Here is a 26,563-nt window from a genome sequence, read left to right on the forward strand (position 1 = left end):
TAACAATGTCAATCAGTTATAGGACGCATATTAATATACAAAGAGAATAAACAAGTTGTCTAATAACCCACAACTACGAAGTCATAGAGCTAAGGGAGATACCATGAATGTTTGGCTTGTTTCTCTCTCAGCCTTACTCCAGCCTTCACTCAACTCATCCAAATTCCTCCAAACCGGCAAGTTCTCTTTTACGTTCTGCTAGGGAATGGTTCACCGAGCCTAAGAAACACTATCACATGCATCATCTTCTGACTCAGACCCTACTTACGTCCAGTCTAGGGGAAGTGTCAAAAGCTGAAAGAATCTACAGAGCAGCCAGGGTCGGGGAATTCCAGTGCATCGGTTCTATGAATTCTGAGAACTCTTCTTCGGACCCATCCCACATGAGGAGAAAGGTACCTCGAATATTAAACCCTTCAGCAATACGGCAGCAATAGCAATTCTTGTTCCATTCTGCCTTCTCCTAGGAGGAGGCCTAAGCAGCAGCCCGGCTGTTGGGAACCACAAGTGGGCACCCAGCTGAGTGGGGGAACCGCTGGGGGATACGGAGAGGCTCCCTGCCTTCCATCCTCCACCCCACACCATCAACTTCTCCCCAGGCAGGTATTCCTACCTCCTTCCCGTGAGGCCGGCTGAGCGGAGCTCGGGGCCCGCAACACGCCGAGCTCTGCACGCTGTGCTCGGGTCTCGCCGCCCCGCCGGTGACCCCTTGTCCCGGACTCGGCCGCTACTACCAATGCTCTCTCAGCCCTCGGAGTCGGCCGTTGGGCCAGCAGGGGAAAGGAAGGGCCCTTGCGGCTCAGCCTGCGATTCGGAGAGGGGACACGGCACTCCGGGGGAGTCGAGGGCCCCACGCCACACGCACTAACACAGGCCAGTCTCGTCGGAAACTTTCTCCGTTACTGGCCCGGCTGCGGCCGCCATATTCCCGCCGCCGGATTCGCGACGGTACGGAACGCCGCCGGGGTCAAGCCGCGCTACGCGCTTCCTCCGCGAGACCCGGCAGCCGGCCCCTGGCCCCGCCCAAAGCCGCCGCACCGCCGCGGACCCAGGTGCTCTCCGCACTGCGCGAACGCAAACGGCTTCACCTGGGGCACAAGCCGTTGCCTTCTCAGACATAGAATGGGCGGGGAACTGGTACCTGGAAGAGCACGAAGGATCGGCCGTGTCCATCAAGCATCTAGGCCGCCGCCTCGGGTTAGACCGAAACTGGGGCAGGACCGGCAGACTGGCTACCCAAGGACAGTAACTACTGTAGGAGGCGTTGCTGCTCTTTAGTATATATCGCATAATATATGAATTTGTGTCCACTGACCAGCTAAAAGCCCAGGCTCCTTAGTCTCGCCTTCAAAGCCCTTGTGGCTTCATTTTCTAATTAAAGCCTCCCTTTAGTCCACCGCCTAGGTCTTTATTCCGCCAGCAACGCTGAGCTCCCCAGTCCTGGCCTGCTCCATTCCCTTTCTCCCCCAGTCTCTTACACGTTCACCCGCCCCACAGCCCGAGGGTCCTGAGTGCACGGCTGATTCTCTTTTGTAACTGAACTCGCTAAATAAACGTAAGGGGATAGTACTCAGAGGGAGCGTTTCACAACAGTTGTGGAGCTGATGATTTGCACTCTGGTTTCTCCTATTCGTATGTGCGACCTCGGTTTCTCCATCTAAAAAATATTGTGAATATTCAGGGAAACTTTTTTCCCCCCTTGGAATTATAAGGTACTCAAAAAGTATGAATTCCAGCCTCCCTCTCCAAGAAGCACTTCCTGTTTGCCAGTCTTCTGTCTCTACCATTATTTTCTACTGTTTTATAGCTCTTGGTGGTGGCGGTTTAGTCGCTAAAATCGTGTCCGACTCTTGCGACACCACGGACTGTAACCTGCCAGGCTCCTCTGTTCAAGGGCTTCTCCAGGGAGTGGGTAGCTATTTAACTTTAATCAGCACACTCCAGGGTGGGTAATTAGCATTTAAAAGATTAATCAGAACTTCAAAGTTGGATGCACAAGTGCCTACAATGCTGCTGCTGCTGCTGCTAAGTCGCGTCAGTCGTGTCTGACTCTGTGCGACCCCCTGGCAGCCCACCAGGCTCCGCCGTCCCTGGGATTCTCCAGGAAAGAACGCTGGAGTGGGTTGCCATTTCCTTCTCCAATGCATGCAAGTGAAAAGTGAAAGTGAAGTCGCTCAGTCGTGTCCGACTCTTATCGACCCCATGGACTGCAGCCTACCAGGCTCGTCCATCCATGGGATTTTCCAGGCAAGAGTACTGGATTGGGTTGCCACTGCCTTCCCGGAGTGCCTACAATATCAGTAAGTAGATCTTCACTCAGATCAGATCAGTCACTCAGTCGTGTCCGACTCTTTGCGACCCCATGAATCGCAGCATGCCAGGCCTCCCTGTCCACCACCAACTCCGAGTTCACTGAGACTCACATCCATCGAGTCAGTGATGCCATCCAGCCATCTCATCCTCTGTCGTCCCCTTCTCCTCCTGCCCCCAATCCCTCCCAGCATCAGAGTCTTTTCCAATGAGTTACCTCTTCGCATGAGGTGGCCACAGTACTGGAGTTTCAGCTTTAGCATCATTCCTTCCAAAGAAATCCCAGGGCTGATCTCCTTCAGAATGGACTGGTTGGATCTCCTTGCAGTCCAAGGGATTCTCAAGAGTCTTCTCCAACACCACAGTTCAAAAGCATCAATTCTTCAGCGCTCAGCCTTCTTCACAGTCCAACTCTCACATCCATACATGACCACAGGAAAAACCATAGCCTTGACTAGACAAACCTTTGTTGGCAAAGTAATGTCTCTGCTTTTGAATATGCTATCTAGGTTGGTCATAACTTTCCTTCCAAGGAGTAAGCGTCTTTTAATTTCATGGCTGCAGTCACCATCTGCAGTGATTTTGGAGCCCAGAAAAATAAAGTCTGTTTCCCTATCTATTTCCCATGAAGTGATGGGACCGGATGCCATGATCTTCGTTTTCTGAATGTTGAGCTTTAAGCCAACTTTTTCACTCTCCACTTTCACTTTCATCAAGAGCCTTTTGAGTTCCTCTTCACTTTCTGCCATAAGGGTGGTGTCATCTGCATATCTGAGGTGATTGATATTTCTCCCGGCAGTCTTGATTCCAGCTTGTGTTTCTTCCAGTCCAGCGTTTCTCATGATGTACTCTGCATATAAGTTAAATAAACAGAGTGACAATACACAGCCTTGATGAACTCCTTTTCCTATTTGGAACCAGAGATCTTCACTAGAGGTATGTTAATTAGAATAAAAGATTAGAATTTTTCATTGTGGAAATAACTGGTAGTCAGGATATGTGGCTGGCTAGACTATTATACAGGCACTTCTGTCTTTGCATAAATGTGGTATGTCTGTTGAGTCTAGCAGAGGGACATCCATCAGAGTGGCTCCTTTGGAGTCTAGACTTCTGTTTTGTACTTTGTCACAAAATATTGTCTGTGTGCTGTTATTTTGTGTGGCTGCTTGTTGCTAAATATTTGTGTAGTACTATTCTGTCTGAGCAGAGAAGGCAATGGCACACCACTCCAGAACTCTTACCTGGAAAATCCCATGGACGGAGGAGCCTGGTAGGCTGCAGTCCATGGGGTAGCGAAGAATCGGACACGACTGAGCAACTTCACTCTCACTTTTCACTTTCTTGCATTGGAGAAGGAAATGGCAACCCACTCCAGTGTTCTTGCCTGGAGAATCCCAGGGACGGGGCAGCCAGGCGGGCTGCTGTCTATGGGGTCGCACAGAGTCAGATGCGACTGAAGTGACTTAGCAGCAGTAGCAGCAGCAGCATTCTGTCTGAGACTTGCTTTCATTGTAGGACCCTATGTAGGGCTGAGGGAGGAGATGAGTACGTCTCACTCATCTTCAGTTTTTGAAATCTGCCAGCATTTACTAAAAGGACCTGATCATTGTGAAGGCCAAGTGCTGCTTATATTCATTCACCATATTTCTTGCATTTATCATTTCCTATCCCACGTTGAAGGTCAGGAAGGGCGGTGGTGAGGAGATACCCCTCATCCAAGGTAAGGAGCAATGGCTGTGCTTTGCTGGAGCAGCCGTGAAGAGATACCCCACGCCCAAGGTAAGAGAAACCCAAGTAAGATGGTAGGTGTTGCAAGAGGGCATCCGAGGGCAAACACACTGAAACCATACTCACAGAAAACTAGTCAATCTAATCACACTAGGACCACAGCCTTGTCTAACTCAATGAAACTAAGCCATGCCCATGGGGCAACCCAAGATGGGCGGGTCATGGTGGAGAGATCTGACAGAATGTGGTCCACTGGAGAAGGGAATGGCAAACCACTTCAGTATTCTTGCCTTGAGAACCCCATGAACAGTATGAAAAGGCAAAATGATAGGATACTGAAAGAGAAACTACCCAGGTGAGTAGGTGCCCAATATGCTACTGGAGATCAGTGGAGAAATAACTCCAGAAAGAATGAAGGGATGGAGCCAAAGCAAAAACAATACCCAGCTGTGAATGTGACTGGTGATAGAAGCAAGGTCCGATGCTGTAAAGAGCAATATTGCATAGGAACCTGGAATATCAGGTCCATGAATCAAGGCAAATTGGAAGTGGTCAAACAAGAGATGGCAAGAGTGAATGTCGACATTCTAGGAATCAGCGAACTGAAATGGACTGAAATGGGTGAATTTAACTCAGATGACCATTATATCTACTACTGCGGGCAGGAATCCCTCAGAAGAAATGGAGTGGCCATCATGGTCAACAAAAGAGTCCGAATGCAGTACTTGGATGCAATCTCAAAAACGACAGAATGATCTCTGTTCGTTTCCAAGGCAAACCATTCAATATCACAGTAATCCAAGTCTATGCCCCAACCAGTAATGCTGAAGAAGCTGAAGTTGAACAGTTCTATGAAGACCTACAAGACCTTTTAGAACTAACACCCAAAAAAGATGTCCTTTTCATTATAGGGGACTGGAATGCAAAAGTGGAAAGTCAAGAAACACCTGGAGTAACAGGCAAATTTGGCCTTGGAATACGGAATGAAGCAGGGCAAAGACTAATAGAGTTTTGCCAAGAAAATGCACTGGTCATAACAAACACCCTCTTTCAACAACACAAGAGAAGACTCTATACATGGACATCACCAGATGGTCAACACCGAAATCAGATTGATTATATTCTTTGCAGCCAAAGATGGAGAAGCTCTATACAGTCAGCAAAAACAAAACCGTAAGCTGACTATGGCTCAGATCATGAACTCCTTATTGCCAAATTCAGACTTAAATTGAAGAAAGTAGGGAAAACCACTAGACCATTCAGGTATGACCTAAATCAAATCCCTTATGGTTATACAGTGGAAGTGAGAAATAGATTTAAGGGCCTAGATCTGATAGATAGAGTGCCTGATGAACTATGGATGGAGGTTCGTGACATTGTACAGGAGACAGGGATCAAGACCATTCCCATGGAAAAGAAATGCAAAAAAGCAAAATGGCTGTCTGGGGAGGCCTTACAAATAGCTGTGAAAAGAAGAGAAGTGAAAAGCAAAGGAGAAAAGGAAAGACATAAGCATCTGAATGCAGAGTTCCAAAGAATAGCAAGAAGAGATAAGAAAGCCTTCTTCAGCCATCAATGCAAAGAAATAGAGGAAAACAACAAATGGGAAACACTAGGGATCTCTTCAAGAAAATCAGAGATACCAAAGGAACATTTCATGCAAAGATGGGCTCAATAAAGGACAGGAATGGATGAACCTAAGAGAAGCAGAAGATATTAAGAACAGATGGCAAGAATACACAGAAGAACTGTAAAAAAAAGAACTTCACGACCCAGATAATCATGATGGTGTGATCACTGACCTAGAGCCAGACATCCTGGAATGTGAAGTCAAGTGGGCCTTAGAAAGCATCACTACGAACAAAGCTAGTGGAGGTGATGGAATTCCAGTTGAGCTCTTTCGAATCCCGAAAGATGATGCTGTGAAAGTGCTACACTCAATATGCCAGCAAATTTGGAAAACTCAGCAGTGGCCACAGGACTGGAAAAGGTCAGTTTTCATTCCAATCCCAAAGAAAGGCAATGCCAAAGAATGCTCAAACTACCGCACAATTGCACTCATCTCACACGCTAGTAAAGTAATGCTGAAAATTCTCCAAGCCAGGCTTCAGCAATATGTGAACCGTGAACTTCCTGATGTTCAAGCTGGTTTTAGAAAAGGCAGAGGAACCAGAGATCAAATTGCCAACATCCTCTGGATCATGGAAAAAGCAAGAGAGTTCCAGAAAAACATCTATTTCTTCTGTATTGACTATGCCAAAGCCTTTGACTATGTGGATCACAAAAAACTGTGGAAAATTCTGAAAGAGATGGGAATACCAGAACACCTGATCTGCCTCTTGAGAAATTTGTATGCAGGTCAGGAAGCAACAGTTAGAACTGGACATGGAACAACAGACTGGTTCCAAATAGGAAAAGGAATTCGTCAAGGCTGTATATTGTCACCCTGCTTATTTAACTTATATGCAGAGTACATCATGAGAAACTCTGGACTGGAATGAACACAAGCTGGAATCAAGATTGCCGGGAGAAATATCAATAACTTCACATATGCAGATGACAGCACCCTTATGGCAGAAAGTGAAGAGGAACTCAAAAGCCTCTTGATGAAAGTGAAAGTGGAGAGTGAAAAAGTTGGCTTCAAAGCTCAACATTCAGAAAATGAAGATCATGGCATCTGGTCCCATCACTTCATGGGAAATAGATGGGGAAACAGTGGAAACAGTGTCAGACTTTATTTTTCTGGGCTCCAAAATCACTACAGATGGTGACTGCAGCCATGAAATTAAAAGACGCTTACTCCTTGGAAGGAAAGTTATGACCAACCTAGATAGCATATTCAAAAGCAGAGACATTCCTTTGCCAACAAAGGTTCATCTAGTCAAGGCTATGGTTTTTCCAGTGGTCATGTATGGATGTGAGAGTTGGACTGTGAAGAAGGCTGAGCGCTGAAGAATTGATGCTTTTGAACTGTGGTGTTGGAGAAGACTCTTGAGAATCCCTTGGACTGCAAGGAGATCCAACCAGTCCATTCTGAAGGAGATCAGCCCTGGGATTTCTTTGGAAGGAATGATGCTAAAGCTGAAACTCCTGTACTTTGGCCACCTCATGGGAAGAGTTGACTCATTGGAAAAGACTCTGATGCTGGGAGGGATTGGGGGCAGGAGGAGAAGGGGACGACAGAGGATGAGATGGCTGGATGGCATCACTGACTCGATGGACGTGAGTCTGAGTGAACTCCAGGAGTTGGTGATGGACAGGCAGGCCTGGCGTGCTGCGATTCATGGGGTTGTAAAGAGTCAGACACGACTAAGTGACTGATCTGATCTGATCTGAGCAACTTGCACCTCCACTATCTGAGGTGAGGCATTGACCCTGAATTACTTTAGTAACTTCTATGCTGGTCACTTCCTTGTCAGCCTTACCACAGCCTAACCCACCACACGAGGCCCCTGACAGATATACTCTGCAGACACTCTGTGTCACTTCTTGTATTAAAATCAGTGAGTTATACAAACTAGAAAAATTAAGTCCAAACTTCCTAATATGGCACTGGAGGCCTTGAGGGGTATGTTCTAAGCCCCAACCCCTTGCCTGGTGCGATTTATCTGAGAACTAGAAGTATTAGGGTCAGTTCTTGGCCATCAGCCACATGGATAGCCAAACACCTGGATATGAAACAGCCACCTGGGAACTATTTCAGTGACAGAATTCAAGCTGCAGTTGCTGATGACAGTGTAATGATCCTAACTGGGACATCCATTCTTCCAACACTTGCTTCTCTGCAGGCAAGATCTGTGTGCTCCAGGCCAGGAATTTCACCAGAGGAGTTACTTCAGATTAAGAACACCTGTTGAAAATAGAAGCATAATTTAAAAAAAAAAGAGGAGGGGGCAGCACCCATGGCAGGGGGAATGGATGATCTTACCATTTCAGTCCTGTGTAGAAAGGGGGTCACAGATGGCTCCTATTATTTAGGATAATAATAGGATAATAATTATCCTATTATATGTAAGTTTTCTCTCATTTTTCTCCTACTTTCAATTCTTCAATCCTGTTCTAGGGCTAAATCAACTTAGGTTCTCCATAAGCAATCTTCTCAGCCTGATTCCTTTTTATTTCTATGTAATACTTTGAGATTACAATTATTTCACCTCAAACATATAATCAAATCTTTACAAAAACACAATGATGTAAAGATTTTCATCACCATTTTATAGATAAAGTATCCAAGGTCCAGAGAAACTACACTGTCCCAGGGCAGGGACTTAAACCTCAGTCTTTGGGCTTCAAGTCCTAGGCCATCAAGTACAACTTTCTACCATTCTTCTCTACAGGAAACACGGTCTCATTGTTGCTGTTCAGAGTAAGCAGGGAAAGGATTACAGTGTTTAGTCCTAGTACACTTACTATAATCATCTGGAAGATCTTTAGCCTACACACCCATACAGTCCAGATCAATTAGAGTCTCCTCTGCACTGAGTCCCAGGTAGACTGTGTGCGTTTTAAAAAACCCTCCCTTTCACCTCCCCAGTGATTCTAACATGAAGCAAGGGTTGAGAACCACTGAGTTATTAGTTCTGTTAGTGTAGTGATTCTCCAAGTGTTAGAAATGCAGATTATCAGGACCTACCCCCCCAGGTCAACTGAATCAGAAACCCAAAGCATAGACCCCAGATTTTCAGATTATGTTCAGATGTATGTATCAGAAAGCTCATAAATGACTTCATGGAAGTTTATTTCTAGAAGTAGGTGTTCCAGAGCAGATGTGGTGCTCCTCAGTGTTAAAGTTCCTGATCCCTTCCCCCTTGTTGCCCTTCTGTTCAGGGCAGATGGCTGCTTAATTTCCATCTGTCACTTCTGAATTCTCATCAACAGGAAGAAGGAAGTACAAGAGGCAAGAGTATTCCCCCTCACCCCTACTTTAATGACACTTCTTAGAAGCTGTATAAGACACTTCCGCTTACGTCACACTGACCAGTATTTAGCATTTATAGAGTCTGGGAAATGTGCCATGTTTTTGAGTGGCCACAACCCCATCCAAAAACCAGAGTTGTCTTTCTGAGAAATAAGGGAGGAAAAATAATAGATGACAAGAAGCAGTCTTTTCCAGAGCTTAGCTAACTTAACTAACTTTGCATCTCCTGCCTCTCCTGCATTGCAGGCAAATTTTTTACCACTGAGCCACCAGGGAAGCCCTGTCTACTGTATCAATGATGATAGATTTTTGATCATGTGCTGAACCATGATTTAGTGAAAATTTTCCTTAATTTAAAAGTTGAGGTTGCATTTGCTTTTTACTATTGAAAATACTATAATGGTGAGCACTTAAGCTCATTGCATTTGTGATATTATTACATTTCTGATTATTATTTTGATAGATTCCTAGATGGGTTAAAGAATATGAATGTTTTTAGGACTTTTAACTAATACTGCTGATTTTCTTGCCAGAAAGGAATCATTCTGTGCTACCGCTGCCAATGAACTACATTTTCAGCTGCAGAATGTATTGTCTTTGAAATATTTTTTTTGTTTGTTTTTTTGCTAATTTTCCTTTGACATTTAAGAAAAGTTATTTTATTTTTGGCTGTGCTGGGTCATCATTGCTGCATGGTCTTTCTCTCTAGTTTCGACAAGCGGGGGCTACTCTCTAGTTCCCGCGTGTGAGCTTCTCCTCGGTGGCTTCTCGTTGCAGAGCACAGGCTGTAGGGATTGTGGGCTTCAGTAGTTGTGGCGCACAGTCTTAGTTGCTCTGCGACATGTGGGATCTTCCCTGATCGGGGATCAAAACTTTGTCTCTTGCATTGGCAGATAAATTCTTTACCATTGAGCCACAAAGGAAGCTGCTTCTTTGACATTTTGGAAATAATGCAGGGACGGGCATCACTTACATTTGGTACTTCCATGATGAGAGATACCCATATTTAGATAAATTGCATCTAAACTGGTTATGAACCGTGTGCCACAATTTCATGAACAGATTTCATTGCTATGTACCACTAGATGCAACAGGGCCAGGATATGCTATTCTTCAATTGTAAAATTTTTCTTTAAAGTTTTTCTTGCTTTATATTAGTGCTAATGAATTTCTTTTCTTCAGTTATATTTTCAGTCCTAAAGAGCACAGATATTTATTCCTTACAGTACCTAGTCTAGTGTAATAGCGTAGTAATGAAGCTTCAATTGATGAATCAAGCAAGGCTAAGGAGATGGTTTGACAGTCTAGCTCCTATTCTGTAGCTCATTCCAGTTGGCATCATTCTCCAGGTCACTGGGGTCCCTCCTACCTTGATATTTCTGCTTACACAAGCTCCTGATCTTTTGCGATCAAGGTTTTATCTTCTTAACTTTCAAATTCCTGACTTCCTACTTTCCAAGTAACCTGCACTCTGGTACTTTGATCTATACTCATATTTCAATGAAACTAAAAAAACATGTAAGTTCCTTTTTACAGTCAAGCCATTAGACCCTCTGGCTCAAGTCTGTTTCCTAAGCAGGCTTATACTTATAGGCAGGCTCCAGGGATTTAGCCTGCTTACTTCTCTTCTTTCCAGCAATCATGAATTTTTACTTCTAGGCCTGCTTTGGGAAACATGTTATCTCCTAGATTCCTAGTGAAAAGGCCTGGGGTGATTTAAAAACTATTATTATTTCTGAATTACTTCATCTTTCCTACATGTTTTAGCATGTGTGGGCAAACTCACATCCAAACAGGGGACAGGAGTTTGAGGGAGAACTAAATTAATAATGGCCATGGCCATGTTTGTATTCTTTTTCTTTGGAAGAAGAGAATGGGAATAGCTAAAGTGGCATTAGTTAACTGTAAGAAAGATTTGTAGGTCTAGGGTATAAATGTAAATAACTTATGGAGATCTATAATAACCTCAAGTGGAATATATCTCTGTGACAAGTCATTCGCCTCAATATCTGATTCTCCCCACACCAGCTCAAAGGTATATGGAAAAAATGTCGTAAGTAGACTATACTGATTTACTTGGTTGTGACTGCCCCTTCAACAGGTTAGATATACATGCAATTCAAAGATGTATGTGTATTATCCTGGCTCTTTGTGAAGAGTTGTAAATAGGCCCAGAGCCAAGAAACACATTCAGGCATTGTTTTGTCTTTTGAGTAATGTTTCCTACTACTATTATGGTTTACATGGGCATTCGAATCCAACAATAAAAACAAATTTATGTTTTACAGTCTTCTAATTATTAACGACAAATTCAAGAGATGGTTCTGCAAGTCACCTGTTATTGTTCAGTGGCTCAGTCATGTCCGACTCTTTGCGATCCCGTGGACTGTAGCACACCAGGCTTCCCTGTCTTTCACCATTTCCCAGCGTTTGCTCAAACTTAAGTCCCTTGAGTCAGTGATGCTATCCAACCATCTCATCTTTTGTCATCTCCTTCTCTTCCTGCCTTCAATCTTTCCCAGCGTCAGGGTCTTTCCAATAAGTTGGCTCTTTGCATCAGGTGGCCTAAGTACTGGAGCATCCGTCTTTCCAATGAATATTCAGGGTAGGTTTCCTTTAGGATTGACTGGTTTGTTCTGCATGCAGTCCAAGGGAATTTTAAGAGTCTTCTCCAGCACTGCAGTTTGAAGGCATCAGTTCTTCGGTTCTCAGCCTTTTTTATTGCCCATCTCTCACATTCGTACATAACTACTGGAAAAACCATACCTTTGACTATGGACCTTTGTAGGCAGAGTAACATCTCTGCTTTTTAATATGCTGTCTAGGTTTGTCATTGCTTTTCTTCCAAGGAGCAAGAATCTTTTAATTTCATGGCTTCAGTCACAATCTGCAGTGATTTTGGAGCCCAAGAAAATAAAGTATCACTGTTTCCATTGTTTCTCCATCTATTTGCCATGATCTTAAGTTTTTTTGAATGTTGGGTTTTAAGCCAGCTTTTTCACTCTTCTCTTTCACTTTTATCCAGAGGCTCTTAAATTCCACTTCACTTTCTGCTATAAGGGTGGTGTCATCTGCATATCTGAGGTAATCGATATTTCTCCCTGCAATCCTGATTCTAGCTTGTGCTTCATCCAGCCCGGCTCGCATGATGTACTCTGCATATAAGCTTATAGCCTAATTCTTCATATTTTATTTTAATATCAAAAACAGGTTTCATTTTTGGTACTGCTGATAGGCCCAGTCTTAGAAATTGTTAAAATATAATGCTTCCCTGGTAGTTCAGATAGTAAAGAGTCTGCCTGCAATGCAGGAGACCCAGGTTCAGTCCCTGGGTTGGGAAAATTTCCTGGAGAATGGAATGGCAACCCACTCCAGTATTCTTGTCTGGAGAATTCCATGGACAGAGGAGCCTGGCGGGCTACAGACCCTAGGGTTACATATAGTCAGACACTGCTGAGTGACTCTCTCTCTCTCTCTCACACACACACACAAACACACATACACACACACATACTATGGAAAACAGTTACCAATATATTCAATTATTAAAGACAATCAGTGACATTAATAATAAATGTTTTATATTATTGCAAAAAGTGGAATAGCTTTCTATTAATTGACCAAAGGTGTTATGTTTAAAAATAAAATTCACAGTTGAACACTGCTTATATAGACTCAAAATTACTACTCAGTAGTGCCACCTGTAACAAAATTCTTATTTGAAAAATACATACTAAACTACCAAGCTCATTCTGAAACAAATCTGGGATGAAACACACATTTAAATCTGACTTTAAAATAAATTGAATCCAAGTGTTAATGGTTTGAATTTCTCTAAGACAAAATAATTCAAGGAATTAGATCTGGTAGACAGAGTGCCTGAAGAACTATGGACAGAGGTTTGTGACGTTGTACAGAAGGCAGGGATCAAGACCATCCCCAAGAAAAAGAAATGCAGAAAGGCAAAATGGTTGTCTGAGGAGGCCTTACAAATAGCTGTGAAAAGAAGAGGAGTGAAAGGCAAAGGAGAAAAGGCAAGATATACCCATTTGAATGCAGAGTTCCAAAGAATAGCAAGGAGAGATAAGAAAGCCTTCTTCCATGATCAATGCAAAGAAATAGAGGAAAACAATAGAATGGGAAAGACTACAGATCTCTTCAAGAAAATTAGAGATACAAAGGGAACACTTCATGAAAAGATGGGCACAATAAAGGACAGAAATAGTATGGACCTAACAGAAGCAGAAAATATTAAGAACAGATGGCAAGAATACACAGAACTATGCAAAAAAGATCTTCATGACCCAGATAATCAGAATGTTGTGATCCCTCATCTAGAGCCAGACATCCTAGAATGCGAAGTCAAGTGGGCCTTAGGAAACATCACTACGAACAAAGCTAGTGGAGGTGATGGAATTCCAGTTGAGCTATTGTAAATCCTAAAAGATGATGCTGTGAAAGTGCTGCACTCAATATGCCAGCAAATTTGGAAAACTCAGCAGTGGCCACAGGACTGGAAAAGGTCAGTTTTCATCCCAATCCCAAAGAAAGGCAATACCAAAGAATGCTCAAACTATTGCACAATTGCACTCATCTCACACACTAGTAATGCTCAAAATTGTCTAAGCCAGGCTTCAACAGTATGTGAATCGTGAACTTGAACAAGGTATTCAAATTGGATTTAGAAAAGGCAGAGGAACCAGAGATCAGATTGCCAACATCCGCTGGATCATGTAAAAAGCAAGAGAGTTCCAGAAAAACATCTGCTTTATTGACTGTGTCAAAGCCTTTTACTGTGTAGATCACAACAAACTGGAAAGTCCATCAAGAGATGGGAATACCAGACCACCTGACCTGCCTCTTGAGAAATTTGTATGCAGGTCAGGAAGCAACAGTTAGAACTGGACATGGAACAACAGACTGGTTCCCAATTGGTAAAGGAGTACTTCAAGGCTGTATATTGTCACCCTGCTTATTTAACTTATATGCAGATTACATCATGAGAAACGCTGGGCTGGATGAAGCACAAACTGGAATCAAGATTGCTGGGAGAAATATCAGTAACCTCAGATATGCAGATGACACCACCCTTATGGCAGACAGTGAAGAACTAAAGAGCCTCTTGATGAAAGAGGAGAGTGAAAAAAGTTGGCTTAAAACTCAACATTCAGAAAACTAAGATCATGGCATCTGGTCCTATCACCTCATGGCATATAGATGGGGAAACAGTCCATCCTAAAGGAAATCAGTCCTGAATATTCATTGGAAGGACTGATGCTGAAGCTGAAACTCCAATACTGTGGCCACCTGATGCAAATAACTGACTCATTTGAAAAGACCCTGATAAGATTGAAGGAGGGAGGAGAAGGGGACAACAGAGGATGAGATTGCTCACTGGCATCACCGACTTAATGGACATGAGTTTGAGTAAACTCCAGGAGTTGGTGATAGACAGGGAGGCCTGGCGTGCTGCAGTCCATAGGGCTGCGAAGAGTCGGACATGACTTGAGTGACTGAACTGAAGACAAAATAGGGTTTAGAAAACCTAATTACTTTTCTCCTTTGGTAACATCTAGAGGTCCTTAACTAAAATATTAGCTATTGTAGCATGGTAGTTTGTTGGGTATTATGTAATTTGTGTTATGTGTGTGAGTGCTCAGTCTCATCTGACTCTTTGCAACCACATGGGCCACCACTAACAATCTTGGGAGCTTTGTGTTTAGTGGATCATGGATTTGAATTTTTATTTTAAACTGTTATGGACATTCTGGTTTTGAGGAAGAATAAAATTATCATGATACCAACATTCTTTGTAATAAACGTTTGTACTATGCTTTTTTGGACCAGTAATTTAGAGGAATGTTTTTCACCTTTAAGTAAAGTTATTTGCTCAGTCGTGTCCAACTCTTTGCGACCCTTGGACTGTAGCCACCAGGCTCCTTTGTCCATAGCATTCTCCAGGCAAGAATACTAGAATGTGTTGCCATTCCCCTCTCCAGGGGGTCTTCCCAACCCAGGGATCAAACCAGATCTGCTGCACTGCAGGCAGAGTCTTTACCATCTGAGTCATTTGCTAATAATTTCCAACACTAAGAAGGACCCAAATCTTGTCTACATTTCTCTTACCTAGTATGTAAACTCTTGAAGAGGAACACCATTGCAGCCCTGTGCTCAGAAAAGTGTGGGAAAATGGAGCAAAAGCTCAGTTCTATTTTTTTCTTGCCTTTTACAATCAGAATTTTAGTTTGCACTCTTCTAGAGGGATGAACAATATATCCCTTTTATCTACAATATGTTTGTGATTTGCTAAACAGTTTTTGTCTTACAACTTTTTTTTTTAACCTTTTCAATTTTTATGAAACAAATTAATGGAGTTAAGCAGAGGCAAAGGTATAGGAGCAGTAGGCAATCATTCCTAGATACTGATATTAACTCCATGTAGAATGCTTGTCATCTTCATTAGATCACGTTCCATGAAAGCAGGGGGCTGTGAACATACCACACCCTGCTATTTCCCCAGCATATTGTACATGGTAGAATTCAAATGTTTCTTCCGAGAATAAAGAATTCCTTCACATCGTGAGAAACCCATCTGCTGCCCTAAAATAACTCATACTTAGGTAATTTATCTTGGATGTAATTTTCAAGGAAAGTAGGATATGATATAGTTGACAAATAATGAACAAGAATTTATGTTGGTGGTTGTCCTCGCTCGTTGGTAAACAGTATGACAATAGGGAGGTCACTTGAGCTCTCTGAATCTCAGTGAATGAATTTACGAAATTAAGGGACTGGACTAGATGAAACCAGCTAGAAAATTCGAAGTCATTTAAGTTTCAAATTGCTCCCTAATTCTAAAATCACTTAGTGAGATTAGGTCAAGACCACAAAACTTTCAATTTGTAAATAATAGACAATGAATATTAGAAAATTTAAAATTTTTAATAAATGTGCTTTGTTCACAAAATGTGAAAAAATACAACAAACACAAACATACATTTTCAGGTAAGCCACCTCCCACCACTTGGCAACTACCGTATAAACCACTTGATCTAGTCATAATCCTGAAGAAACCAAGCAAATGATCATTTGTTTTTGAAACATCAAATTGTTTTGGAGAATACTGTTGTGAATGTAACAGGAGGCCCCTTAACTTTATATCCAAATGAAATCATTTTCAAGAGTACCCATACGGTATTAGAAGGCTCTATGGACTTCTCTTGTCATTATGTAGAGAATCTGGCTCCGAGCCACAGGAATGCTTACATTTTAACATTTATATGTTAAATTGGCTTTGGTGGATATTAATACATATTAGTTTAAATCCTGCGCCAACCTAATTTTGAAGATGAATTTACAATAACAAATGAGATTTATATATCCAAACAAACTTATACTAAATCAGAGTATAGGTTTTTATAAAGAGATATTTCTTTAAAGTACTATTTAAAATACACCATGCACACTTTGGAGCATAAGCAGAATCAACATCTGTAAACAATCAGAAGATTTTATAGCACCAACATTTTAGCTGTAACACAAAGGCTAAATCCAACGTCAAATACTTATACCAGCCTCTCAAAAGTACGGTTTTCATTTACTTTCAAAGGACTTTTGTTTCGTATGTTGTTTCCTTTGCCCTTAGGATGGCATTTAGCCCAATCACAGAAAATGACTGTATGCTAAAGGGGGTACTACCAACACACATTTCTATGTTACCCTGAACACAGTAATTTTTTTTTTTTTTCCCCTCCTTCTTTTGGGTGAGCTACAAGATTTGACCTGTAGTGCTTAACTGGAAAGAAAGTCTTAATTTTTCTTTATAATTAAGTAATCTTAGTTATTGAAAGTAAATGCAAAACTTCAAGTTACTTCTGGCACATTTGAGCAACCAATATTTATTGCATTTACTCAACTAACTTTTAGGTTAATTACAATCTTGTTACTTTCATTAATTTAGAATTTGAAATTTAATTTGTAATATTGGGTACACACACTCAGCCATTTATATCTTACAGGGTAAATTTTGTATTTCTAAATAAAGTTTGACATTCAAAGTTAACTACAGCAATTCACAATAAGCACAAAAACACTTTTACCAGAGTAAAGAAGTGCAGTTTATGAATTTAGGATCAACTATTGAAAATGCAAGTTTCCTTTAAAAACACACACACACACAACATTAACCATGGAATCTGAAACTGTGATATTTCAGTGCAAAAACCTCAGTATGAGGTAATTTTAATGTAATAACCACTTGAAAAAAAAATCCACACAGTGGCACTCTTAAAAATGATAGTTTACATGACAATTGCTGGCTGACAAGACAATGTGGACTAAATGTTCTTAGCCATTTAAACATTTAAACTGATCTTGTCTTGTTGGACATATATTTCTCCTTAATCATTTGCTTCTGATTCAGAAACACAGAAAGGCATTTATCAATGTGGAAAGGGAAAATTCCCACAGCCAACTAATGTTTATATATTCAAAGACAAATTTCTGCTAGGGCTTTAGATAGAAACTGGAATACCGAAAGGTCAAAACCATTTTATGAGATTACCAGCAGAGGGTTAATTTAAAAATTTTCTATATAGTTTCCAGACTTGTAGTGCAGCACCTCCTTAATGGAAAGGTGAAGACCCTATTAAGGTTGGTCTAGGTAGAACATAAGCTCTCTTACAAGTGCAAACCCTTTCACAAAGGTGTGTTAGGTCAGTATCGAGTATTATATTGTTCCTTGCTTAAATAGAAAATTTTGTAATGAAACCTAAATTTAAAAAAAGTAAAAGTGAATTCTCACAGTTAAATATACTCACCACCAATGCCCAAATCAACAAGAAGGACATGGAAACTTTATTTTGGCAATGGTGTTTACTGTACTGTGCTAATCAAATTAGAATACGTACGTTGGGGGAAATAGATCCCCAATGTCTGATGTTGTCAAATGAGCAAGAAAGAAAAAGAATCATCATCAATTCCAAAAGGTCTAGGGAATGTTGAATCATCAGACAAAGCCAAAATGGCTTTCTATAACAGGTAACAATTTAGTTAGAAAAAAAAGAATAAGATAAGTGCATCACAAAACTACTAAACCAATCTATCTCTGTCACATTTAACTTGTGAGTCATCAAAGTGCAATCTACAGCTTTCTACATACAGATTTTAGTTTCTCATTGCAATGGTTTAAGTCAACACTGAGAAGATGAAAATAAAAATACATAGCAAATTATGCTTCATTTTTCACAATAGCACTAAAGAGAAAAAGGTACCTTTCTATAATATCTTAGTGCTAAATGCTAAGTAACAGTGGTTTCTGCTAGGACAGGAGTCACTCTGCATGAAACATTAAGCTTTCTCTATAAGAATAAATTTTAAAATCCAGAAGTAGAAAAAAATAGCAAACTCTGTAAACCTTTGCATTTCTTCTATGCAAACCAGGTTTTAAGTACTGAGTTCATGTTAGTATTTCTGATTAGTGTAAGCAATTAAGTTTAGGAATCTGGATTGAAAGGGTCTTTTGCTTTTATATTAACTTAAAAGTAATATAGGGTCTTCTAGCTCATAGAAAGGAATAGAGCTGGCTTGACTTTCTCCAGAATCTGAGTCATATGGAGCATCAGGGAGCTCTGTGAAACCATATGCTAGTTGTTCATCTTCTATATCTGATCGAACGTAGCAGGAAGGGTTAGAATATTCCTCATCTTCTATACTGTTGAAATCTTGAGGAATATATAACATCCCTGGGTAGTTCCTACTAACCAAGTCACTTGTGGTTTTTAGGGAGGTTTTTCTAAATGCCATCAGATGCATATGTGAAAATTTTGAATACTTGAAACGTTTAAAGCCCAGGGACTCTATAGCAATCTTCCAGCTTTTCATCATCATAGCATGACGGTTCTGATGGGAGGAATCAGGTGTGATGATAAGCAATAAACCATTTAACACTAACAGTTCATGGGCTTTCTTGCAGCAAATCCATCGCTGGTAAGGTGATGGAAAATAAGAAAGAAGAAGAGAGAAAACAACCACGTGGAAAAGTTCTCCAGGAAGAGAATCAATAGGGTTTTTCAGCTGCTTCAAAAAGGCATCTATAGCATCTTGTGCAAGCTGGAGTGGTTGCTGAAGCTGCAAGTTCAAGAAGTCACATTTATATACACTCTGCAAAAGGGAAAACAAGGCAGACTGAGAATTTTAAGATTACTTGCATCGAACTACACAAATTTTAAACCAAACTATTTCACAGCATTTCTATTTAATTCAAGCTTTAAGTATGTACCTTTCACTTCTAAATTATTCCACTTACACAGTTATTCAACCAAAACTTTTACTCAGAAAAATCTGAGTAATAAAGCCTAGAGAATTTCTAGTCATCATTTAAAAAAATGTATTTCTGAGAAACAATTAAAAAATACTTTTTAAATACATATTTTTTAAAATATTAAGGCTTTGTTTGAAATTTAACTTGGGTAAGAACTTACAGGGACGATTTATTTCTACACTTAGTCATACTTATATTTATAGTTACCTACTTATACATACTTATACATACATACTATACATACTTATACATACCTACTTATACATATTTATATTTATAGTTACCTAAAACAGGCTAGTATAAAAATAATTTTAAACAAGAAATACTATGAAATGAAGATGAACCAAAGAAGTCAGAGGACAATGAAAGTGGATTTATAAATTTGTACAAAAGCAAAATACCAAATCTTTTTAAAGTCATGTAAAGCATCTTTTCAATCCTTAACTTTAACCATCTCAAAAGTAGTTTTAATAATATATCTATTGAAATAAACTACAAATTAAATTTAATTAACTGAGTCAAGTGACCGTGAAGTACACTACAAGAAACAGCACTGCATCATTTGCTGAATATTAAAATTGTATGAAAATAATCAAGAATAAGAATGCAGTTTTAAAATTAGATAAAAGTAGCTATCCTTATATAAAACAATAGTTAGTTAATTATCAAATACATGAGCTAATACCTTAGTCCCTCGTTAGTGTATAGACAAGCTGGTCACATTAGTATCTGGACTATGTATCAAGAAAAGCAATGCATAAAGTTCTATTATATGGAAAACTATTGTTTTTCTTCTTTTGTTCCTTTGGAGGGGAGACAGGGATAGCTTTATTGAAGTATAATTGACGTACAACCTAAAGTAATATCCGACACATTTAAAGTGTACGTTTTTAATAAGTTTTAATGTTTATACACTTACGAAACCACTACTGTAATCAAATTAAGAACAGATCCAACACTCCCTAAAGTTTTCTTGTGCCCCTTACATAGCCCTTCCTTTTATACTCCCTGTTCTTTCCCATTGCTAGGCAATCACTGATGTGATTTCTATCACTATAGATCAAGTGTGTATTTTCTAGAATTTAACATAAGTGGAATAGTATAGAATAATGTACTCTTATTTTGCCTGGCTTCCTTCATACAGCACAATTATTTTGGGATTCATTCATTTTTTTTTTTTTTTGCATGTATTGACAGTTTACTGCTTTTAAATAGCTGAGGTATGATACTATATAAAAGATATACCATGGTTTGTTTTTCAATATACCTTTCACAGATAACTTGGTTGTTTCTAATTTTTGGAAGTAACAACTAGACCTGCTATGAGCATTCCTGTCTTTGAACAGACATGTTTTGTCTTTGAATGGACATGTTTCAATTGTCCTGGCAAATATCGAAGAAAGTAGTGGCTGGATCATATAGCATGTGCATGTTTAACTTTTAAGAAACTCCAGAACTATTTTCAAAAGTGCTTACACTGAATTTTACATTTCTACCAGGAGTTTATGGGAGTTCCAGTTTCTCCACCTACTCCTCAACACTCCTCATACACTTTTAAATTTTATCATAGTCATAGGTGTGTAGTAGTATACTGAGGTTTGAATTTGGCTCTTCCCAATAAGTAGTGAAGAGCTGACTGTGGCTCAGATCATGAACTCCTTATTACCAAATTCAGACTTAAATTGAAGAAAGTAGGGAAAACCACTAGACCATTCAGGTATGACCTAAATCAAATCCCTTATGATTATACAGTGGAAGTGAGAAATAGATTTAAGGAACTAGATCTGATAGATAAGAGTGCCTGATGAACTATGGAATGAGGTTTGTGACATTGTACAGGAAGACAGGGATCAAGACCGTCCCCATGGAAAAGAAATGCAAAAAAGCAAAATGGCTGTCTGGGGAGGCCTTACAAAAGAAAAAAGAGAAGCGAAAAGCAAAGGAGAAAAGGAAAGACATAAGGATCTGAATGCAGAGTTCCAAAGAATAGCAAGAAGAGATAAGAAAGCCTTTCTCAGCAATCAATGCAAAGAAATAGAGGAAAACAACAGAATGGGAAAGACTAGAGATCTCTTCAAGAAAATTAGAGATACCAAAGGAACATTTCATGCAAAGATGGGCTCAATAAAGGACAGAAATGGTATGGACCTAACAGAAGCAGAAGTGATTAAGAAGAGGTGGCAAGAAAACACAGAAGAACTGTACAAAAAAGATCTTCACAACTCAGATAATCACAATGGTGTGATCACTGACCTAGAGCCAGACATCCTGAAATGTGAAGTCAAGTGGGCCTTAGAAAGCATCACTATGAACAAAGCTAGTGGAGGTGATGGAATTCCAGTTGAGCTCTTTCAAATCCCGAAAGATGATGCTGTGAAAGTGCTGCACTCAATATGCCAGCAAATTTGGAAAACTCAGCAGTGGCCACAGGACTGGAAAAGGTCAGTTTTCATTCCAATCCCAAAGAAAGGCAATGCCAAAGAATGCTCAAACTACCACACAATTGCACTCATCTCACAGGCTAGTAAAATAATGCTCAAAATTCTCCAAGCCAGGCTTCAGCAATACGTGAACCGTGAACTTCCAGATGTTCAAGCTGGTTTTAGAAAAGGCAGAGGAACTAGAGATCAAATTGCCAACATCCGCTGGATCATGTAAAAAGCAAGAGAGTTCCAGAAAAACATCTATTTCTGCTTTATTGACTATGCCAAAGCCTTTGACTGTGTGGATCACAATCAACTGTGGAAAATTCTGAAAGAGATGGGAATACCAGACCACCTGACCTGCCTCTTGAGAAATCTGTATGCAGGTCAGGAAGCAACAGTTAGAACTGGACATGGAACGACAGACTGGTTCCAAATAGGAAAAGGAGTACGTCAAGGCTGTATATTGTCACCCTGCTTATTTAACTTATATGCAGAGTACATCATGAGAAACTCTGGACTGGAAGAAACACAAGCTGGAATCAAGATTGCCAGGAGAAATATCAATAACCTCAGATATGCAGATGACACCACCCTTATGGCAGAAAGTGAAGAGGAACTCAAAAGCCTCTTGATGAAAGTGAAAGTGGAGAGTGGAAAAGTTGGCTTAAAGCTCAACATTCAGAAAATGAAGATCATGGCATCCGGACCCATCACTTCATGGGAAATAGATGGGGAAACAGTGGAAACAGTGTCAACCTTTATTTTTTGGGGCTCCAAAACCACTGCCGATGGTGATTGCAGCCATGAAATTAAAAGACGCTTACTCCTTGGAAGGAAAGTTATGACCAACCTAGATAGCATATTCAAAAGCAGAGACATTACTTTGCCAACAAAGGTCCGTCTAGTCAAGGCTATGGTTTTTCCAGTGGTCATGTATGGATGTGAGAGTTGGACTGTGAAGAAGGCTGAGCGCCGAAGAATTGATGCTTTTGAACTGTGGTGTTGGAGAAGACTCTTGAGAGTTCCTTGGACTGCAAGGAGATCCAACCAGTCCATTCTGAAGGAGATCAGCCCTGGGTGTTCTTTGGAAGGAATGATGCTAAAGCTGAAACTCCAATACTTTGGCCACCTCATGGGAAGAGTTGACTCATTGGAAAAGACTCTGATGCTGGGAGGGATTGGGGGCAGGAGGAGAAAGGGACGACAGAGGATGAGATGGCTGGATGGCATCACTGACTCGATGGATGTGAGTCTGAGTGAACTCCGGGAGTTGGTGATGGACAGGGAAGCCTGGCGTCCTGTGATTCATGGGGTCACAAAGAGTCGGACACGAGTGAGCGACTGAACTGAACTGAACTGAATAAGTAGTGATGTTTACCTGGGTATTTTCTTTTGGTGAAGTATCTGTTCAACTTTTTGTATGCTGAAAAATAACTGGGTTGTTAAAAACCTATTTTCTTATTGAAATTTGAGAGTTCTTTAATATAGATCCAAGGTCTTAATCAGATATATTGCTTGAAAATATTTCTGTCAGGTTATGTCTTTTCATTCTCTTAATGATGTCTTTTTTTTATTGTAGTATTGTTGATTTACAATATTTTATTATTAATAGTTTCAGGTGTTTAGCATAGTGATTCAGTATTTTTATAGACTATATCCCATTAAAAGTTATTACAAAATAATAGTTATATTCCAGAGTGTTGTACAATATAGTCTTGCTGCTTATCAATTTTATATATAGTAGTTTATATTTCTTCATCATATACTCCTATCTTGCCCTTGTTCCTTTCCCTCTTCCCCACTGGTAACCACAAGTTTGTTTTCTGTATCTGTGAGTTTGTGTTTTACTATATACATTCATTTATCTTTTAGATTCTATATAGAAGTGATAACATATAATATTTGTCTTTCTCTGTCTCACTGCTTCACTTAATCTGATATCTCTAGGTCCATCCATGTTGCTACAAATGGCATTATTTCATTCTTTGTTATGGCTAAGAAATATTCCCATTGTGCATATATATCACATCTTCTTTATGCATTCATCTTGTTGATGGACACTTAGGTTGCTTCCATATCTTTGCAATTGTAAATAATACTGTTATGAACATTGGGGTGCATGTATGTTCTCTAATTGGAGTTTTTTCCAAATACATGCCCATGAGTGGGACTGCAGGATCATATAGTAACTCTAGTCTTAGTTTCTTAAGGAACCTCCAACAGAGTAGGTGGGTTCCCTTTTTTTCACACCCTCTCCAGCATTTATTCCTTGTAGACTTTTTAATAATGGCCATTCTGACTGGTGGGAGGTGATACCTCATTGTAGTTTTGATTTGCATTTCTCTAATAATTTGTGGTACTGAGCATCTTCTCATGTGCTTGTTGGCCATCAGTATGTCTTCTTTGGAACAATGTCTATTTAGGTCTTCCGCTCATTTTCTGATTGGGTTTTTAAAAATATATATAAAGTTGCATGAACTATTTGTGTATTTTGGAAATTAATCCCTTATCAGTAGAATTGTTTCCATTTTCTCCAAGTCAGTAGGTTCTCTTTTGTTTCACTTATGGTTTCCTTTGCTGTGCAGAAGCTTTTAAGCTTAATTAGCTCCCTTTTGTTTACTTTTGTTTCTATTTCCATTATTCTAGGAGATGGATTAAAAAATATTGTTGTGATATATGTCAGAGAGTGTTCTGCCTATGTTTTTCTCTAGGAGTTTTATAATATCTGGTCTTATATTTAGGTCTGGATGTGAGAGTTGGACTGTGAAGAAAGCTGAGCGCCGAAGAATTGATGCTTTTGAACTGTGGTGTTGGAGAAGACTCTTGAGAGTCCCTTTGACTGCAAGGAGATCCAACCAGTCAATTCATTCTAAAGGAGATCAGCCCTGGGTGTTCTTTGGAAGGAATGATGCTAAAGCTGAAACTCCAGTACTTTGGCCACCTCATGCGAAGAGTTGACTCATTGGAAAAGACTCTGATGCTGGGAGGGATTGGGGCAGGAGGAAAAGGGGACGACAGAGGATGAGATGGCTGGATGGCATCACTGACTCGATGGATGTAAGTTTGAGTGAACTCCGGGAGTTGGTGATGGACAAGGAGGCCTGGCATGCTGCGATTAATGGGGCAAAGAGTCAGACACAACTGAGCGACTAAACTGAACTGAACTGAATCCATTTTGAGTAGATTTTGTATAGATGTTAGAGATTGAGCATTTTTTTGAACATTAAACCAATCTTACCCTCCTGGAATACATCAAACTTTGCCATAATGTATTATCTTTTTTGAAATATTGTTGGCTTCAATATGCTAAAATTTTGTGGAGAACTTTTGTGTTTATGTTCATGATGGATATGAACTATAGGTTTTTGTTGTTCTGTAATGTCTCTGGTTTTGGTACTGGGGTAATGGCCTCTTGGAATACGTTGAGAAGTGAAGTCATTTGAGCCTGGAATCTTCTTTATGTGGAAGTTTTTAACTGCCAATTAAAATTTATTTAATACATTTTGAGCTATTAAGGTTATCTATTTCTTTATGAGTGAGCTCTGGTAGTATGTATCTTCCAATGAATTTGTCCATTTAACTTGTGGAATTTATTGGCATAAATGTTTTTGCAATATTTATTATCCTTTCTTTTAATACTAGTAAAATATGTAAGATGTCACATGTTTCTCTTTATTTCCTAATTGGTATGCTTAGTGACTTAATCAGTTTTATTGTTCTTCTCAAGTAGCATTTGCTTTCAATTTTTTCCCTACTATATTTCTGAAAGTTTTTTATTTCATTGATTTCTGGTATAATCTTACTATTTTCTTTCTTGTATTTTGGATTTAGTATGGGCTTTTTTGGTTTTTGCTAGTTGAAAATTGATGTCATTGTTTTGAGACCTTTCTTATATTATAATAAAGGTGTTTAGTATTGTATAATTTCCTTTAAGTACAGTATTACTTTATTTTTAAATTATTGTTTTGGCTGCACCACATGGCATGTGGGGTCAGTTGTCTGACCAGGGATTGAACCCATGCTCCCTGGATTGGAATCATGGAGTCTTAACTGCTGGACTGCCAGGGGAGTCTCTCTAAGTACACTTTAGTGATTTTAGAGGCATCCTATGCATACCTATGTTTTTGATAGCTTATGTTTTCATTTATCTTCATTCCAAATATCTAATTTTCTTGGTGAGTTCTTCTTTCACTGATGTTCTAATTATTCCATCAGTTATTGAGAGAAAGTTGATTAAATCTTCAACTATAATTTTATAAATATCTGTAATTGCTACTTTATCAGCTTTTGGCTTATGTATTTTGAAGCTTTTATTAGATGCATAAATGTTGAAGACTGTTTTGTACTCTTGATGAACTGATCTTTTTATGATGATGAAATAAGCATCTTTATTACTAGTGATATATTTTACTCTAATGTCTACTTTGTCTGATTTTAATAGTGCCATTCTAAGTCTTTTGGCCATCCTACTTGTGTGTAATTGAAGTGCATTTCCTACAGGCAACATGTATTTGAGTCCTGTTTTTTTTTATCTAGTCTGACAATTTCTACCTTTTAATTGGGTATTTAAGCCATGTCTATTTAATGTGATTATTGGGAAACTTAAGTTTAAAGGTATAATCTTGCTATTTATTTTCTATGTTTCCCATCTGTTCATTGTTTCCTTTCTTCTCTATATGCCATCTTTTGGATTAAAGAAATTTCTTTATGATCCTATTTTATCTCCTTTGCTAATTTATTAGCTGTAACTCTTTATTTTACTAGTTGCTTTAGAATTTATAGTCTACATCTTTTACCTATCATAATATCTTACATCTTTACCTTCACATAATATCTTACCACTTAATATGTAGAAGAAAA

The 26,563-nt window shown here is 39.7% G+C and overlaps 2 protein-coding genes and 1 long non-coding RNA gene across 18 annotated transcripts in view; 1 reads left to right on the forward strand and 2 right to left on the reverse strand.

The window, feature by feature from the left end:
- TMEM168 (transmembrane protein 168) overlaps nucleotides 1-1,249 on the reverse strand; it is a 58,753-nt gene extending 57,504 nt beyond the window's left edge. For 12 of the 13 annotated variants that reach the window (XM_086396629.1, XM_086396627.1, XM_086396622.1 and 9 more), the window contains exon 1: nucleotides 614-942. The gene's annotated coding sequence lies outside the window, so the exon portion shown is untranslated. Of the gene's footprint in view, nucleotides 1-613; nucleotides 943-1,141 lie in introns of those variants that run through there. The other variant, XM_086396623.1, reaches the window with a different exon arrangement.
- Nucleotides 272-25,074, forward strand: LOC147374267 (uncharacterized). The gene is made up of 2 exons (XR_015162573.1): nucleotides 272-395; nucleotides 24,445-25,074. It is a non-coding gene; the product is annotated as an uncharacterized LOC147374267 (long non-coding RNA).
- The window catches only part of SAMTOR (S-adenosylmethionine sensor upstream of mTORC1), an 87,807-nt gene continuing 68,757 nt past the window's right edge, over nucleotides 7,514-26,563 (reverse strand). For 2 of the 4 annotated variants that reach the window (XM_086396640.1, XM_086396633.1), the window contains one exon: nucleotides 7,514-7,888. In XM_086396640.1, the coding sequence (XP_086252766.1) occupies nucleotides 7,879-7,888 (10 nt within the window). In that variant the 3' untranslated portion in view covers nucleotides 7,514-7,878. Of the gene's footprint in view, nucleotides 7,889-15,877; nucleotides 19,118-26,563 lie in introns of those variants that run through there. The other 2 variants (XM_086396631.1, XM_086396636.1) reach the window with 1 other exon arrangement.

This window comes from Bos grunniens, chromosome 4, assembly GCF_055505025.1.
Source record: "Bos grunniens cultivar Pamir isolate PY7600 chromosome 4, Bosgru_T2T1.0, whole genome shotgun sequence".
NCBI classification, from domain to species: Eukaryota; Metazoa; Chordata; class Mammalia; order Artiodactyla; family Bovidae; genus Bos; species Bos grunniens.